Genomic DNA, 18,085 nt, shown 5'->3' on the forward strand with positions numbered 1-18,085 from the left:
GTATGTTGGAGGTGAGGTTCAGTATGTTGGAGGTGAGGTTCAGTATGTTGGAGGTGAGGTTCAGTATGTTGGAGGTGAGGTTCAGTGTGTTGGAGGTGAGGTTCAGTGTGTTGGAGGTGAGGTTCAGTGTGTTGGAGGTACCTTCAGAGTGTTGGAGGTAACGTTCAGAGTGTTGGAGGTACCTTCAGAGTGTTGGAGGTAACGTTCAGAGTGTTGGAGGTACCTTCGGTTTGTTGAAGGTACCTTGGGTGTGTTGGAGGTACCTTCGGTATGTTGGATGTACCTTCAGAGTGTTGGAGGTGAGGTACCTTCAGAGTGTTGGAGATGAGATTCAGTGTGTTGTAGGTACCTTCAGAATGCTGGAGGTGAGGTTCAGTGTGTTGGAGGTGAGGTTCAGTGTGTTGGAAGTGAGGTTCAGTGTGTTGGAGGTGATGTTCAGTATGTTGGGGTCGAGGTTCAGTATGTTGGAGGTGAGGTTCAGTGTGTTGGAGGTGAGGTTCAATGTGTTGGAGGTACCTTTGATGTGTTGGAGGTATTTTCAGAATGCTGGAGGTGAGCTTCAGTGTGCTGGAGGTACCTATGGTGTGTTGGAGGTACCTTCAGAGTGCTGAAGGGGAGTGTTAGGTATTATTTAGTCAACTCAGAGGTAAGAACGATACAGTCATAGTTACTTGTGACAAGGGTAGCCCACTTTGCAGTGAAACTACAAAGTTTTGACACCCTATCTCTTTATTTATATACACAGTTCAACAGACAGTTCAGACAGGGTGTGTGTGTGTGAGACGGAAAGGAGGCTGGTTCACACAGAGATAACAATGATCTCACACACACAGGGAGGAAGGCATAGTGCAGGTGCCTTGCAACACAAGGTTTTTACATGAGTGATAACAAGTTTTTGCACCCATCCAACAGTCCCTCCTTTTATCACAAGTAAAAACATTTAATATAAAAACGAGTAAGAAAAATACTTTGTATGAGCGAAAACCCACGGACGGTAAACAGATTATATTTTGTGGGAAATACTCATACGGTCCCGCCGCCCTCGGCGACCATTAAAAGTTAAATGTTGATTAATACTTGAAATCATAAAAATAAAATAATGATACTTGAAATCATAAAAATAAAATAATGATACTTGAAATCATAAAAATAAAAGAATGATACTTGAAATCATAAAAATAAAAGAATAATACTTGAAATCATAAAAATAAAAGAATAATACTTGAAATCATAAAAATAAAAGAATAATACTTGAAATCATAAAAATAAAAGAATTAAAAAATCTGCCCTGTTTATGTCATCATTGTACTTTTTCTCATTTCACTTAAGCAACAACTTCTTTCGATTTTCTGCTGTAAGGTCATTTTATGAAATACAATGTATGAGTACACTCAGGCTTTTGATGTGATTTATTTACAACATGTCATCATAATCGTCCCCTTCATTTTCGTGCATTTCTACCTGGTTCAGTGTTGCATATGCCACCATGAACAATACCAGAAATTCTGTAGGAATGGATGTGCGTCATGTTCTTCTGTCAGTGTTCTGAGATGGGTCCCGTCTGATGTCCATCTCTTCTGGTTCGGTATCACCTCCTGTGGATCCTGCTTTAGATAGAGAAAGAGTCCTGCTACCAGAATTAAGCTCAGGCTTATCAGTCCTGTCCACAAGTTACAGAGAGCCATTTTATAATTGGGCGCAGATCAGCTGTTTTCTTCACCGGTTTGAGACGCTGGGCCATCTTTGAACCCGGACTTCCTCTGCTACCCCGTCGGTTGGTTTGGCTCCTGTAACGGCAAAACTGGCTTACAGTGGCTTTTATGGATCCAGGAAGGCCTCTCTGCTATTTTCAGAACTGTGGGCGTTGTCAGGAGTATTTGAAACGGCCCTTTCCACCAAGGAGTGCTCCAATCCTTCCGGTGGAGTGTCTTAATCAGGACCAGGTCTCCAGGCCTCATTCTGTGGGATAGGAGCAGAGATTATCGGCAGACCACTGGACATTTGTTCTTCTTTTGTCTGCAACATTTTATTCATCCACTCAGCTAATGAAGGTTCCTGTTGTGCTTTCTCTATTTCATTCATGTCAGAGGGCAGAGAAAACGGTCTGCCATGTACTATTTCTTTGAGAATACAAATTCACATCAGCAACTTGGTGTCATGTGATCTCAGGCTCAGAACACAGTGGGTGGAGTTATACAATGATGTACAGTAGGTGGCAAATGGAGTAAGACCAGTTTGATTTGGAGTTATTCTCATCCATAATTTAACCAGGGATAGGCATCCGGGCCATGGCCTCCCTGTTTCTTCCATTGTTTTCCTTAATCTTTAACTGAAACCCTAATGCATTAGAACTTAGTTCTATTAATTTATTTACAAAATGAGTTCCATTATCTGACCTTATAATCTGTGGGATACCATATGTGGGGAAGAAATGTGTCACTAGGTTCATCTATTACAACTAGGCAATATTTCTTCCCCCGTGTTTGCAACAAATTATGCATGATCTGCAAAAATGATTTGCATAGTCAGAAATATTTATAGTGTAGCATTAATGCTTTACCAGATGTGACATATTCCCCCCTTGACACGTGGGTCTTCCCAATGTGTCACTGTAGCCGCTGTGTTGTATAAATGTTTTGGGAGGATTGGTTTATCTTCTATCTGATAGATGTCATCTTTTCTCTGTGCTCCTCTCTTTAGCCAGGCCTTTATTTCTGTCTTGGGTGCTGACTGTTGGGCGTCTTTCAGCACGTCTGTGTCTATAAATAGCAGATCTGACATTTTCTCTTTAATAGGTTGAAATGAGTTAGTTCTGTCCCTGATGATGTTTTAAAACCTCTATTTTGCCAAATCTTAGCATGGTGATGTACTGATCTGAAAACGTATTGGCTGTCTCTGTATATAGTAAGTATTTGTCCCTCATGTAATTCACATGCTCTTACTACAGCATATAATTCTGCTGTTTGGGCTGAGCATGTATTGGGTAGAGATTTAGCTTCTATTATCCTATCGATGGTTGTTACTGCATAACCAACTCTATTCTTTCCATATTCATCTTTAGATGCTGAGCCATCTACAAACACAACACATGAATCTGGTATAAGGATTTGAGAAATGTCTTGTCTGGGTTTTGTGTCTTCTTCAACTTTTGCTTTATAAGAATGTGGTTTTCCATCTTCTGCAGTAGGTATTAGAGTACTTGGATTTAAAGGGCACATCTTTTTAGAGTTATGTTTGGCTGTGATAATAATAGTGATGTCAGTGTGATATGTCTTGCATGTAGCGTCAGGTGCTTCTCTTAATATTCCTGACTTCAACATATCTTGTATTACTGGCTTAGTACCTTCTTCAGCTTCTGGCTTTAAGGGGTATTGGCGGACTAATGGCCTTTTTTCAGATATTAGTTTAACCTTGTATGGTGGGAACCCCTTTATAAGCCCTACATCAGTTGATGATTGGGACCACAGTTCAGGTGGGACAGCAGCTAGGGCAGGATGCATGTTGCTCTCTTTGCTCTCAGCTAAGCCCTGTATTTGTCCCTCTGCCTCATCTAAATGTATCCTTGGATGGACTTTTACTGTCCACGCCAGATTGAGCTTCCAGATTCCTGTATTAGGATCTACTTTTGACAGTGTCAGTGCTGTTCCTGCAGAGGTTTAAAGCCTCTGTTTTTCCAAATTCTTATTATTCTTTTTTATCATATTTTATAAAGTAAGTCCTTATTACATTTAAAAATGAGATCAATATTTTTGGTATTTGCTATTATTATAAATAATGCTTGGTTTAGTTCTTATTAAAAATAAAAAATAAAAACTCACTCACTGATGAACACAAAAAATGAAGGGCATATTATATCTTATAATCTTAGTTTGTTTTACCCAGTTTTATAGATACAACATACACTTTCAGTCAGCTTTGTATTTAATTCAAGTAACTAAAGTTTGTTTCAATTAACTAAAGTTTTATCTATTTCAGTCCAGTCCAGTAATTCTGTTAAGGTTAATTTAATCTTATGTTAAGTTTGAGTCTAATTCAATCATTTTGAACCTGACTGGAAAACGTCTAAACATCTGTTAAAATCTTTTTGTTTTACTATAGAGAACTGACCTAATATTATTATGGTAATGTTGAGGACTCTAATTTTTACATAACATGAAACAGACATTTATTTCACAAAAACAGAAAGTCAAACACAGACATTTGGCCACATGAAAGTTTAAATAACCTGTTTGTACAAGAATTGTGAAAAATTGAAGACAGATCTATGAACTTTCCTATTGTTATCAGTATTTTCAATACAGGTAGAACCTTTGCCATCTTTATATGATTTTTCGAAAAAGATTCTGGAAACCTTATTAAGATATAAATTTGGCAAAGATCATCAGAACATCAGACCTTTATTAGCGCTTTTAAGGTCCCTCAAAGATGCATTACAATGAAATCAGTCATTCCCATTCACACACATTCACACACTACTTACTTATTTCTCTGTCAGAGTCATTTTATTTGCAAAAATTTGAACATAATTTGACTTCTATTATTCTTAAAATGCACATCGTTTCCTCATAACCCCTTTTGTTTCCACTAGGTCTGTTTTGAACGCTTCAATTCTTTTTTTTTTTTATTCACCAAGAATCAATAAGGTGGTCTTAGTGGGTCCACCTTAAAGGTGTTATCTGTTGGGTGTCATGTTATCATTGTCAGGTCAGTGAGGTTCATAAGTCAGTAAAACCTTGGTCATTTGTTCTGTGCTCATAATGTTTCATAGATCCAGCCTATGATTAGTCAGCAAAACTTCCACCTATAGAAGAAAAATTGATTGTTAATGAATGAGCTGCATTTCCTAGAAACATTGTCTTCCTCCTGGATGAGCATCACCTGTTGAAAAACTTTCATCATTGTTTGTTTCACATATTCAATCAGATCTTTATATTATACCAGTAGGTGAAGTTGTTAGTATCTCATGTAGACTGACATATACTGTTGCATTTGGAGAAGATCTCAGATTAAATAAACTTAGTTAGAGCTTCAATCCAGGTTCATTTTGTGTCTGCAGACTTTAGCCAATTTTTCTTTTCTTTCTTTTTTTTTTTATACATAAAGAGCAAGATTCAAAACATTTTCAAAAGGCAGATTGTGGCAGAATGTAGACAAAACTGCTTATTGATTGACAAAATAACATTCAAGCACACAATCACCATATTAAAAGGCTCTACTTCTAGAGAATCACTAAACTTCTGGGGTCCGGTTTTGGCCCGCGGACCTTGAGTTTGACACATGCAGGGTAGAGTTACAATTTTTTTTTTTTTTTTTCAGACCTTTCAGCAGAGACAGACTTCTGCTGTTTGCAGAAGTTTTATCTTTGTTTTCAGGCAGCTGCATCTCTTTGTCAAGGTCGTTTCACAGAGCTGAAATTTAACTTCTCTCAAAGAGGAAAAATCAAGAATGCAAACAATCTGAGCCAAATATGGAATTATTTCCCTGTAAAATGAATCTTTTGCATTTTATCATGATATTGTTAGTAGTATAACACCATAGAATGATTTTTAAAGCACCTGTTTCTCACTAATGCTTGCCTACAAAATCTTTTACTCTCAGATTACGTCTTTAACAACATTCTGTTCTCTCTTCTCTAGTCATTGTTCACTGGGTTGTCCAGTTGGACAGTTTCCATGTTGTCCACATTGTCACCTCCTCTTTTAACTTCTTTTACCACGTCCTCTAAAACCACCTCTTAGTCTTTATAATTTGGGGCTACCTTGGTATTCTAAACTGGGATGGGTGGCAGTCCGCCCCCCTTTATTTGTTTTCAGTTAAGCTGAAAGTTTTTTCCTGTGCTTTTCTTAAGGCCTCAGTATTATGGCTATGTCAGTTAAAAGCTGCTCTTATTGTTGTTTTTTTAATTCATCTTTTTGTTTTAATCTGTTTATCAACTGTGAGCACTCAGGGACTGAAAAGTCCCCTTTGAAATTATAATCTGGCAAGGTTTTTTATTGTCTCTTGAATCTTTTGAATGCATAATCTCCAGTTTAAGATCCCCGTGTAGTTTTAGGATTTCAGTGATTATTAAGTTACCTGAAAATCCGTATTTTTATGCCATCGTGCACATATTTCTGTTAAATCAGAGCTTTTTCTCTGTTCTTCCCCCATTGTTCTTTGTTATTTTTCTCTTTTTAGTTTTCATTATTGCTAATTTTAGATCCCCTTGTAATTTTAAGACATCCTTTGTATCTAATTTGCCCAAAAACCCATGTTTTTTATTTTTTATTCCATCTATGACAGATCATACCTGCTCCTTTTACATAGTTCTCCATAAACTTTACCTCCCCTTCTAAGTCAATTAGTTTACTTGGTTTCTTCCCCATTATGTTTTATGTTAGTTTAATTATAGTATAAATGTCCCAGATAAAAGGTCACTGGCATGAGACTTATGGAGAGGACATTAACACGGCCTTCTACTGCGACTAATTCGCAGCGGTGTTAATTTTCTGGAATGAAATCCGACCTGAATCTCCAAAGTCACCAGTACGTAGTTTTAATCTGGGCAAAAGAAAACACAGGACTAGCAGAATCCTGCTGATTCTATTAAAATGCTTAGTCCTCCATACACACACAACACAGTCACACAGTTAGTTTCAGGTACCTTGTAATTTTTCTAAGTTAACTTGGTGTTATTTTATGAGCTCAATTTACTCCGTTCTTTTTACTTGTATAGCGCTTATTCTATTCCCTCGCAGGGGAATAACCCTTAGTCGTTTTATTTGGCCCCCTTCTTGGCGGGGCCCTACCTTAATTTGTCACTATTCCTTTCACGGTGGAATAAAACCATCCCAATGCAGCGTCCTTACCGGCGACGCACTACCAACGACTTTTAAGTACTTTTCTTCTTTTATTTATATAGCGCTTACTCTATTCCCTCACAAGGGAATAATCCTCAGTCGTTTTCTTTAATCCCCTTCACGGCGGGATTGTACCAAATTTGTCACTATTCCTTTCACGGTGGAATAAAACCATTCGAATGCAGCGTCCTTACCGGCGACGCACTACCAACGACTGTTAAGTACTTTTCCTATGAACTGTATTTTAAAACTGTCTCACCTCGGAGTTGACTTCTTGGTGACTCTTTGGACCCTGTGAGAGTCACCCCGTGCAGAGGAAGGCAATAACCCACTGGCCAGGTGTGAATTCACACACACCGGGACTTTCAGCCACTCCGGCTAAAGGAGGCTGTGCAGCGGTGCTTCGCTCGACGTCAGGCTTCCCCCACGGATCCCAGAGTCACTGTTAAAGCAAAGAGAAATAAGGTTATTGAATTAATCTGGCTCGAAGGACCAATAAATGTTAGGTATTATTTAGTCAACTCAGAGGTAAGAACGATACAGTCATAGTTACTTGTGACAAGGGTAGCCCACTTTGCAGTGAAACTACAAAGTTTTGACACCCTATCTCTTTATTTATATACACAGTTCAACAGACAGTTCAGACAGGGTGTATGTGTGTGAGACGGAAAGGAGGCTGGTTCACACAGAGATAACAATGATCTCACACACAAAGGGAGGAAGGCATAGTGCAGGTGCCTTCCAACCCAAGGTTTTTACATGAGTGATAACAAGTTTTTGCACCCATCCAACAGGGAGGTTCAGTGTGTTGGAGGTGAGGTTCAGTGTGTTGGAGGTGAGGTTCAGTGTGTTGGAGGTGATGTTCAGTATGTTGGAGTTGAGGTTCAGTATGTTGGAGGTGAAGTTCAGTGTGTTGGAGGTGAGGTTCAGTATGTTGGAGGTGAGGTTCAATGTGTTGGAGGTGAGGTTCAGTGTGTTGGAGGTACCTTCAGAGTGTTGGATGTACCTTCAGAATGCTGGAGGTGAGGTTCAGTGTGTTGGAGGTGATGTTCAGTATGTTGGAGGTGAGGTTCAATGTGTTGGAGGTGAGGTTCAGTGTGTTGGAGGTGATGTTCAGTATGTTGGAAGTGAGGTTCAGTGTGTTGGAGGTGAGGTTCAGTGTGTTGGAGGTACCTTCAGAGTGTTGGAGGTATTTTCAGAATGCTGGAGGTGAACTTCAGTGTGTTGGAGGTACCTACGGTGTGTTGGAGGTACCTTCAGAATGCTGGAGGTGAGGTTCAGTGTGTTGGAGGTGATGTTCAGTATGTTGGAGTTGAGGTTCAGTATGTTGGAGGTGAAGTTCAGTGTTTTGGAGGTGAGGTTCAGTATGTTGGAGGTGAGGTTCAATGTGTTGGAGGTGAGGTTCAGTGTGTTGGAGGTGATGTTCAGTATGTTGGAGGTGAGGTTCAGTGTGTTGGAGGTGAGGTTCAGTGTGTTGGAGGTACCTTCAGAGTGTTGGATGTACCTTCAGAATGCTGGAGGTGAGGTTCAGTGTGTTGGAGGTACCTTCAGTGTGTTGGAGATGAGATTCAGTGTGTTGGAGATGAGATTCAGTGTGTTGGAGGTGAGGTTCTGTGTGTTGGAGGTGATGTCCAGTATGTTGGAGGTGAGGTTCAGTGTGTTGGAGGTGAGGTTCAGTGTGTTGGAGGTACCTTCAGAGTGTTGGAGGTAACGTTCAGAGTGTTGGAGGTAACGTTCAGAGTGTTGGAGGTACCTTCGGTTTGTTGGAGGTACCTTCGGTGTGTTGGAGGTACCTTCGGTATGTTGGATGTACCTTCAGAGTGTTGGAGGTGAGGTACCTTCAGAGTGTTGGAGATGAGATTCAGTGTGTTGGAGGTACCTTCAGAATGCTGGAGGTGAGGTTCAGTGTGTTGGAGGTGAGGTTCAGTGTGTTGGAAGTGAGGTTCAGTGTGTTGGAGGTGATGTTCAGTATGTTGGGGTCGAGGTTCAGTATGTTGGAGGTGAGGTTCAGTGTGTTGGAGGTGAGGTTCAGTATGTCGGAGGTGAGGTTCAGTGTGTTGGAGGTGAGGTTCAATGTGTTGGAGGTACCTTTGATGTGTTGGAGGTATTTTCAGAATGCTGGAGGTGAGCTTCAGTGTGTTGGAGGTACCTACGGTGTGTTGGAGGTATTTTCAGAATGCTGGAGGTGAGCTTCAGTGTGTTGGAGGTACCTACGGTGTGTTGGAGGTACCTTCAGAGTGTTGGAGGTACCTTCAGAGTGTCGGAGATGAGATTCAGTGTGTTGGAGGTACCTTCAGAATGCTGGAGGTGAGGTTCAGTGTGTTGGAAGTGAGGTTCAGTGTGTTGGAGGTGATGTTCAGTATGTTGGAGGTGAGGTTCAGTATGTTGGAGGTGAGGTTCAGTGTGTTGGAGGTGAGGTTCAGTGTGTTGGAGGTGAGGTTCAGTGTGTTGGAGGTACCTTCAGAGTGTTGGAGGTAACGTTCAGAGTGTTGGAGGTACCTTCAGAGTGTTGGAGGTAACGTTCAGAGTGTTGGAGGTACCTTGGGTGTGTTGGAGGTACCTTCGGTATGTTGGATGTACCCTCAGAGTGTTGGAGATGAGATTCAGTGTGTTGGAGGTACCTTCAGAATGCTGGAGGTGAGGTTCAGTGTGTTGGAGGTGAGGTTCAGTGTGTTGGAAGTGAGGTTCAGTGTGTTGGAGGTGATGTTCAGTATGTTGGAGTCGAGGTTCAGTATGTTGGAGGTGAGGTTCAGTGTGTTGGAGGTACCTTCAGAATGCTGAAGGGGAGGTTCAGTGTGTTGGAGGTAACGTTCAGAGTTTTGGAGGTAACGTTCAAAGTGTTGGAGGTACCTTCGGTTTGTTGGAGGTACCTTCGGTGTGTTGGAGGTACCTTCAGTGTGTTGGAGGTGAGGTTCAGTGTGTTGTAGGTACCTTCGGTATGTTGGATGTACCTTCAGAATGCTGGAGGTGAGGTTCAGTGTGTTGGAGGTACTTTCAGATTGTTGGAGGTAACGTTCAGAGTGTTGGAGGTACCTTCAGAGTGTTGGAGGTAACATTCAGAGTGTTGGATGTACCTTCGGTTTTTTGGAGGTACCTTCTTTTGTTGGAGGTACCTTCGGTATGTTGGATGTACCTTCAGAGTGTTGGAGGTGAGGTTCAGTGTGTTGGAAGTGAGGTTCAGTGTGTTGGAAGTGAGGTTCAGTGTGATGGAGGTGAGGTTCAGTATGTTGGAGGTGAGCTTCAGTGTGTTGGAGGTACCTTCAGAATGCTGAAAGGGAGGTCCAGTGTGTTGGAGGTAACGTTCAGAGTGTTGGAGGTAACGTTCAGAGTGTTGGAGGTGAGGTTCAGTGTGTTGGAGGTACCTTCGGTATGTTGGATGCACCTTCAGAGTGTTGGAGGTGAGGTTCAGTGAGTTGGAGGTACCTTCAGAATGCTGAAGGGGATGTTCAGTGTGTTGGAGGTACCTTCAGAATGCTGAAAGGGAAGTTCAGTGTGTTGGAGGTAACGTTCAGAGTGTTGGAGGTAACGTTTAGAGTGTTGGAGGTGAGGTTCAGTGTGTTGGAAGTGAGGTTCAGTGTACCTTCGGTGTGTTGGATGTGTGTTGGAGGTGATGTTCAGTATGTTGGAGGTGAGGTTCAGTGTGTTGGAGGTGAGGTTCAGTGTGTTGGAGGTACCTTCAGAGTGTTGGATGTACCTTCAGAATGCTGGAGGTGAGGTTCAGTGTGTTGGAGGTGAGGTTCTGTGTGTTGGAGGTGATGTTCAGTGTGTTGGAGGTGAGGTTCAGTGTGTTGGAGGTACCTTCAGAGTGTTGGATGTACCTTCAGAATGCTGGAGGTGAGGTTCAGTGTGTTGGAAGTGAGGTTCAGTATGCGGGAGGTGAGCTTCAGTGTGTTGTAGGTACCTTCAGAATGTTGAAGGGGAGGTTCAGTGTGTTGGAGGTACCTTCAGAGTGTTGGAGGTACCTTCGGTATGTTGGATGTACCTTCAGAGTGTTGGAGGTGAGGTACCTTCAGAGTGTTGGAGATGAGATTCAGTGTGTTGGAGGTACCTTCTGAATGCTGGAGGTGAGGTTCAGTGTGTTGGAGTTGAGGTTCAGTGTGTTGGAAGTAAGGTTCAGTGTGTTGGAGGTGATGTTCAGTATGTTGGAGTCGAGGTTCAGTATGTTGGAGGTGAGGTTCAGTGTGTTGGAGGTGAGGTTCAATGTGTTGGAGGTACCTTTGATGTGTTGGAGGTATTTTCAGAATGCTGGAGGCGAGCTTCAGTGTGTTGGAGGTACCTACGGTGTGTTGGAGGTACCTTCAGAATGCTGGAGGTGAGGTTCAGTGTGTTGGAGGTACCTTCAGTGTGTTGGAGGTACCTTCAGAGTGTTGGATGTACCTTCAGAGTGTTGGAGATGAGATTCGGTGTGTTGGAGGTACCTTCAGAATGCTGGGGGTGAGGTTCAGTGTGTTGGAAGTGAGGTTCAGTGTGTTGGAGGTGATGTTCAGTATGTTGGAGGTGAGGTTCAGTGTGTTGGAGGTGAGGTTCAGTGTGTTGGAAGTGAGGTTCAGTGTGATGGAGGTGAGGTTCAGTGTGTTGGAAGTGAGGTTCAGTGTGATGGAGGTGAGGTTCAGTATGTTAGAGGTGAGCTTCAGTGTGTTGGAGGTACCTTCAGAATGCTGAAAGGGAGGTCCAGTGTGTTGGAGGTAACGTTCAGAGTGTTGGAGGTAACGTTCAGAGTGTTGGAGGTGAGGTTCAGTGTGTTGGAGGTACCTTCGGTATGTTGGATGCACCTTCAGAGTGTTGGAGGTGAGGTTCAGTGAGTTGGAGGTACCTTCAGAATGCTGAAGGGGATGTTCAGTGTGTTGGAGGTACCTTCAGAATGCTGAAAGGTACCTTCAGTGTGTTGGAGGTGAGGTTCAGTGTGTTGGAGGTACCTTCGGTATGTTGGATGCACCTTCAGAGTGTTGGAGGTGAGATTCAGTGTGTTGGAGGTACCTTCAGAATGCTGAAGGGGAGGTTTAGTGTGTTGGAGGTAACGTTCAGAGTGTTGGAGGTACCTTCGGTTTGTTGGAGGTACCTTTGGTGTGTTGGAGGTACCTTCAGTGTGTTGGAGGTGAGGTTCAGTGTGTTGGAGGTACCTTTGGTATGTTGGATGCACCTTCAGAGTGTTGGAGGTGAGGTTCAGTGAGTTGGAGGTGCCTTCGGTGTGTTGGATGTACCTTCAGAGTGTTGGGGGTACCTTCAGAGTGTTGGAGGTGAGGTTCAGTGAGTTGGAGGTACCTTCGGTGTGTTGGATGTACCTTCAGAGTGTTGGAGATGAGATTCAGTGTGTTGGAGGTACCTTCAGAATGCTGAAGGGGAGGTTCAGTGTGTTGGAGGTAACATTCAGAGTGTTGGAGGTACCTTCGGTGTGTTGGAGGTACCTTCAGTGTGTTGGAGGTGAGGTTCAGTGTGTTGTAGGTACCTTCGGTATGTTGGATGTACCTTCAGAATGCTGGAGGTGAGGTTCAGTGTGTTGGAGGTACCTTCAAATTGTTGGAGGTAACGTTCAGAGTGTTGGAGGTACCTTCAGAGTGTTGGAGGTAACATTCAGAGTGTTGGAGGTACCTTCGGTATGTTGGATGTACCTTCAGAGTGTTGGAGGTGAGGTACCTTTAGAGTGTTGGAGATGAGATTCAGTGTGTTGGAGGTACCTTCAGAATGCTGGAGGAGAGGTTCAGTGTGTTGCAGGTGAGGTTCAGTGTGTTGGAAGTGAGGTTCAGTGTGTTGGAGGTGATGTTCAGTATGTTGGAGTTGAGGTTCAGTATGTTGGAGGTGAGGTTCAGTGTGTTGGAGGTGAGGTTCAGTATGTTGGAGGTGAGGTTCAGTGTGTTGGACGTGAGGTTCAGTGTGTTGGACGTGAGGTTCAGTGTGATGGAGGTTAGGTTAAGTATTTTGGAGGTGAGGTTCAGTGTGTTGGAGGTGAGGTTCAGTGTGTTGGAAGTGAGGTTCAGTGTGATGGAGGTGAGGTTCAGTATGTTGGAGGTGAGCTTCAGTGTGTTGGAGGTACCTTCAGAATGCTGAAGGGGAGGTTCAGTGTGTTGGAGGTAACGTTCAGAGTGTTGGAGGTACCTTCGGTGTGTTGGAGGTACCTTCAGTGTGTTGGCGGTGAGGTTCAGTGAGTTGGAGGTACCTTCAGAATGCTGAAGGGGAGGTTCAGTGTGTTGGAGGTAACGTTCAGAGTGTTGGAGGTAACGTTCAGAGTTTTGGAGGTACCTTCGGTTTGTTGGAGGTACCTTCGGGTGTTGGAGGTACCTTCAGTGTGTTGGAGGTGAGGTTCAGTGTGTTGGAGGTATTTTCAGAATGCTGGAGGTGAGCTTCAGTGTGTTGTAGGTACCTTCGGTATGTTGGATGTACCTTCAGAATGCTGAAGGGGAGGTTCAGTGTGTTGGAGGTAACGTTCAGAGTGTTGGAGGTACCTTCGGTGTGTTGGAGGTACCTTCAGTGTGTTGGCGGTGAGGTTCAGTGTGTTGGAGGTACCTTCAGAATGCTGAAGGGGAGGTTCAGTGTGTTGGAGGTAACGTTCAGAGTGTTGGAGGTAACGTTCAGAGTGTTGGAGGTACCTTCGGTTTGTTGGAGGTACATTCGGTGTGTTGGTGGTACCTTCAGTGTGTTGGAGGTGAGGTTCAGTGAGTTGGAGGTACCTTCGGTGTGTTGGATGTACCTTCAGAGTGTTGGAGGTACCTTCAGAGTGTTGGAGGTGAGGTTCAGTGTGTTGGAGGTACCTTCGGTATGTTGGATGTACCTTCAGAGTGTTGGAGGTGAGGTTCAGTGAGTTGGAGGTACCTTCGGTGTGTTGGATGTACCTTCAGAGTGTTGGAGGTACATTCGGTGTGTTCGAGGTGAGGTTCAGTGTGTTGGAGGTACCTTCAGAGTGTTAGAGGTACCTTCGGTGTGTTGGAGGTACCTTCGATGTGTTGGAGGTGAGGTTCAGTGTGTTAGAAGTACCTTCAGAGTGTTGGAGGTACGTTCAGAATGCTAGAGGTGAGGTTCAGTGTGTTGGAGGTACCTTCGGTGTGTTGGATGTACCTTCAGAATGTTGGATGTACCTTCAGAGTGTTGGAGATGAGATTCAGTGTGTTGGAGGTACCTTCAAAATGCTGGAGATGAGGTTCAGTGTGTTGGTGGTACCTTTGGTGTGTTTGATGGACCTTCAGAATGTTGCAGGTACTTTCGGTGTGTTGAAAGTGAGGTTCAGTATGTTGGAGGTGACGTTCTGTTTGTTGGAGGTACCTTCAGAGTGTTGGAGGTGACGTTCAGTGTGTTGGAGGTACCTTCGGTGTGTTGGAGGTACCTCCAGAATGCTGAATGGGAGGTTGAGTGTGTTGGAGGTAACGTTCAGAGTGTTGGAGGTAACGTTCAGAGTGTTGGAGGTACCTTTGGTTTGTTGGAGGTACCTTCGGTGTGTTGGTGGTACCTTCAGTGTGTTGGAGGTGAGGTTCAGTGAGTTGGAGGTACCTTCGGTGTGTTGGATGTACCTTCAGAGTGTTGGAGGTACCTTCAGAGTGTTGGAGGTGAGGTTCAGTGTGTTGGAGGTACCTTCGGTATGTTGGATGTACCTTCAGAGTGTTGGAGGTGAGGTTCAGTGAGTTGGAGGTACCTTCGGTGTGTTGGATGTACCTTCAGAGTGTTGGAGGTACATTCGGTGTGTTCGAGGTGAGGTTCAGTGTGTTGGAGGTACCTTCAGAGTGTTAGAGGTACCTTCGGTGTGTTGGAGGTACCTTCGGTGTGTTGGAGGTACCTCCAGAATGCTGAATGGGAGGTTGAGTGTGTTGGAGGTACCTTCAGAGTGTTGGAGGTACCTTCGGTTTGTTGGAGGTACCTTCAGAGTGTTGGAGGTACCTTCAGATTGTTGGAGGTGAGGTTCAGTGTGTTGGAGGTACCTTCGGTATGTTGGATGTACCTTCAGAGTGTTGGAGGTACCTTCAGAGTGTTGGAGGTGAGGTTCAGTGAGTTGGAGGTACCTTTGGTATGTTGGAGGTACCTTCAGAGTGTTGGAGGTGAGGTTCAGTGTGTTGGAGGTACCTTCAGAGTGTTGGAGGTACGTTCAGAATACTGGAGGTGAGGTTCAGTGTGTTGGAGGTACCTTCGGTGTTTTGGATGTACCTTCAGAGTGTTGGATGTACCTTCAGAGTGTTGGAGATGAGATTCAGTGTGTTGGAGGTACCTCCAGAATGCTGAAGGTGTGGTTGAGTGTGTTGGAGGTACCTTCAGAGTGTTGGAGGTGACGTTCAGTGTGTTGGAGGTACCTTCAGAGTTTTGGAGGTAACGTTCAGTGTGTTGGAGGTATTTTCAGAATGCTGGAGGTGAGGTTCAGAGTGTTGGAAGTGAGGTTCAGTGTGTTGGAGGTACCTTCGTCCACACAGAAATAGACAGCTATTAGGTTGAGCCCATCGACCAATCAGAGACACAGGACTGCAGCTTCACATCTCTCAGAGGAAGAAGACACACTGGCTCATAAACGTAGAAAAATATGAGAAGCAGACATGTACAGATTTAAATTACTGATGTTTAGGCCGCCGTTTGCCTCAGACATTATTTCTTACAGTAGATGTGTATCTGCAGAACTGTTTAAATCCTGATAAAAGTGTTCATTAGAACAATTTTCCTGGAAACCGGACAAATGTTTCCTCCTGGAACTGCATGTTCTCCTGTAAACCTGTCAGAAATGGGCTTATTTTCTCACTCCAGCAATTAAGAAACAATTTAGAAAAGAGGAAAATGCCAGGAAGACATCATGAGAGGTTGATATCTGCACAGTGGGAAGCATAAATATCTCAAAGGGCTTTACATGTGAAACAGACAGATAACAAACAGAGGCGACTGCTAAAGAGTCTGTAATGTCATGTTGTCCGCATGGAGTCCAGCTAAATGTCAAATCAGTTAAAGATTTCTCCCTAAATGTCACATCAACATTTAGGTTAAACGAGGAGCTGCATGAAAAACATCTGCATTAAATGGAAAATCTGACCCCTGCTGAGAACAAGGATGATGTGAGAACGGAGCTGTTGGTTACATTACACAGTGCAAGTTTAAGTTGAGTAAAACAACATTCCCATCTCTGTCTCTGTAGCCGGATTGAGTGGGTGTGGCTCCACTGGACCGAGTACCTGAAGGCATATGGAGAGTTTGAGCAGTGGCTCACTAAGCAACGCTGTCTCCTGGACCTCAAAGTGGAGCTGCAACTGGGCTTGAAAGAGAAGCTGTGGCAGCTGGACCAGCAGAGGGTGATGGTTAGTGATGTCAAAAGCCAGGCGCCACTTTTGGAGAGGCTGCTGGATGAGGCGGATGTGCTACACGGCAGGACAGAGGACCCCAGTGTGAATGCTCAGGCCCAGCAGAGGCTGCAGGAGGACTATAATGATGTTCGAGACCAGGCCAAGGTGGGAAACGATCAGATTTATCCTGGTTCAGATTGACCGGGTCCAGTCCTGCTGAATCAGGTCATAAAACGGATCATGCTAGCCGTTTTTCCTGTCCTGTTAGGAGCGTCTGATGCTGCTGCAGAAGATCAGCGATGACCACCAGATGTTTAACAGCCATGCTCAGAAATTCCAGTCCTGGCTGGTGTCTAAAACCAGACAGCTGACGGAGCTGATGAAGCGGGACCAAACGCCTGAGAACCAACTGAAAGATTTAAAGGTCAGTCAAACTGCTACCAAACATCATGTTAGAATCTGGTGGTTGGTTCCAGGGTAAGCAGAGTGAGGCGAGATGATTTTAAAAATGTCTGCTTGCTTCTCCTCGTAACGTCTTGCTTTGTCAGACTCTGGATGAAAGCGTGGCCTGTGAGGAGGAGACCCTGCAGCAGATCGAAGTCATGGCAGAGGCCGTCAGAGCCAACACGTCTCCTGCTGGAGCCGAGGCTGTGCAGGAGGGGGCAGAGGAGCTGCGTCTGGGCTGGCAGCGCCTCCGACAGGGTCTCTGTGTGGCTGAGGAGGGTCTGCACTGCAGCTTGGACTCCCACAGTCAGTACCAGACCCGGTGCCACAACCTGGGGGAGGAGATAGGCCGGATCAGGGTGCTGCTGCAGGAACTGGATCAGGAGTTGGAGGACACCCAGGAGTCCAAGAGCTGTTCAGAGACTACTGAAGAGCAGATGGAGGGACAGTGGAGGAAATACTCGGTAGGTTGGGGGAAGGACAGGGTCCTGAACAGGATTATGTGAGACTCAGGGAATCAGTTCCAGGAACCTTAAGAACCATCCCAACCTGTGCTGATCTCATTGTGCTAATCTGTGTGTGTGTTTCAGGGTGTGAGGAATACTCTGGCAGGGAAGGAGTCTCAGGTGGAGCTGCTGAAGTCTCAACTGAAGGAGCTCTTCAGGTTCTCTAAGGACTCTCGTCACCTTTCAGACGACGTCCTGGCTGTTGTTAAAGAACATCAGAGGTGGGAGGAATCTGGGGTTAAACCTTCAGCTGGTCTCACCTGGCAGACTCAGCGTAGAGGAGTTTCATCACAGTTAGTGTGTTTACTCCAGGAGTTTCCATGGAAACAGATGTTTTCTCAACTAGGAAAACATCTGTTTTCAGCTCACATGCTGAAACCATGAAATGTAAGTAATAACAGTAATAAAGGAGAGTAAAATAATGTTTGAGGATCTGAGCCTCCAGAACTGAGCTAAAACTGAGCTAAAACAACCACCGATCAGCCGATCCAGTTTTGATTTACTGATTGTGTTTCAGAGCCAGAAAGTTACCCAGTAAATATTTCGATGCGGGTGATTGTTCAGCTATTTCAGACAAATTAACAAAATGTCAGAAGAAAACCTGAAAGCATACAAAAATCAAACCAAATCGGTATCAGCAGGACAAACCTGTACTAAAATCAGAAATCTGTTCTGATTGGTGCATTTCTTAGTTGTAGTAGCTGTTATCCCTAAAAGGAATTTTAGGGTTTGTGAAACCAGGCTATAAAATTAACAGAAAACCCTCAGGTTAAAGGAACACAAACTCCCCCTGCTGTCAGAAAACACGGTTGAGAATAAACCTGCTGCTATTGTATGGAGTAAGAACGCTGTCAAAAACAATGTGTATGTAAAGATGGAAATGTGTGCATATTAGTCAATAGTTGTGCATAAGTAAAATCCAAAAGAGGTATTGTATATTTTCTCTATAAGAATACAAAATAAAATGTTACAGCTTCAAGAAATTACAAACACAAAGTTCAAGTTTACAGTTGTGGTTTATTCTTTATGAATACAATATGCTATAACAGTTGGTGAA

At 43.9% G+C, this 18,085-nt stretch overlaps 1 protein-coding gene across 3 annotated transcripts in view; it reads left to right on the plus strand.

Annotated features, from left to right (window-relative positions):
- Window positions 1-18,085, plus strand: part of syne3 (spectrin repeat containing, nuclear envelope family member 3) — a 41,354-nt gene that overhangs the window by 9,642 nt on the left and 13,627 nt on the right. For all 3 annotated transcript variants that reach the window (XM_047345302.1, XM_047345300.1, XM_047345301.1), the window contains exons 4-7: window positions 15,934-16,243; window positions 16,347-16,502; window positions 16,627-16,986; window positions 17,113-17,249. In XM_047345302.1, coding sequence (XP_047201258.1) covers window positions 15,934-16,243; window positions 16,347-16,502; window positions 16,627-16,986; window positions 17,113-17,249 — 963 coding nt within the window. The remainder of the gene's footprint in view (window positions 1-15,933; window positions 16,244-16,346; window positions 16,503-16,626; window positions 16,987-17,112; window positions 17,250-18,085) is intronic.

The sequence above is a fragment of the Girardinichthys multiradiatus genome, chromosome 19 (assembly GCF_021462225.1).
Source record: "Girardinichthys multiradiatus isolate DD_20200921_A chromosome 19, DD_fGirMul_XY1, whole genome shotgun sequence".
NCBI classification, from domain to species: Eukaryota; Metazoa; Chordata; class Actinopteri; order Cyprinodontiformes; family Goodeidae; genus Girardinichthys; species Girardinichthys multiradiatus.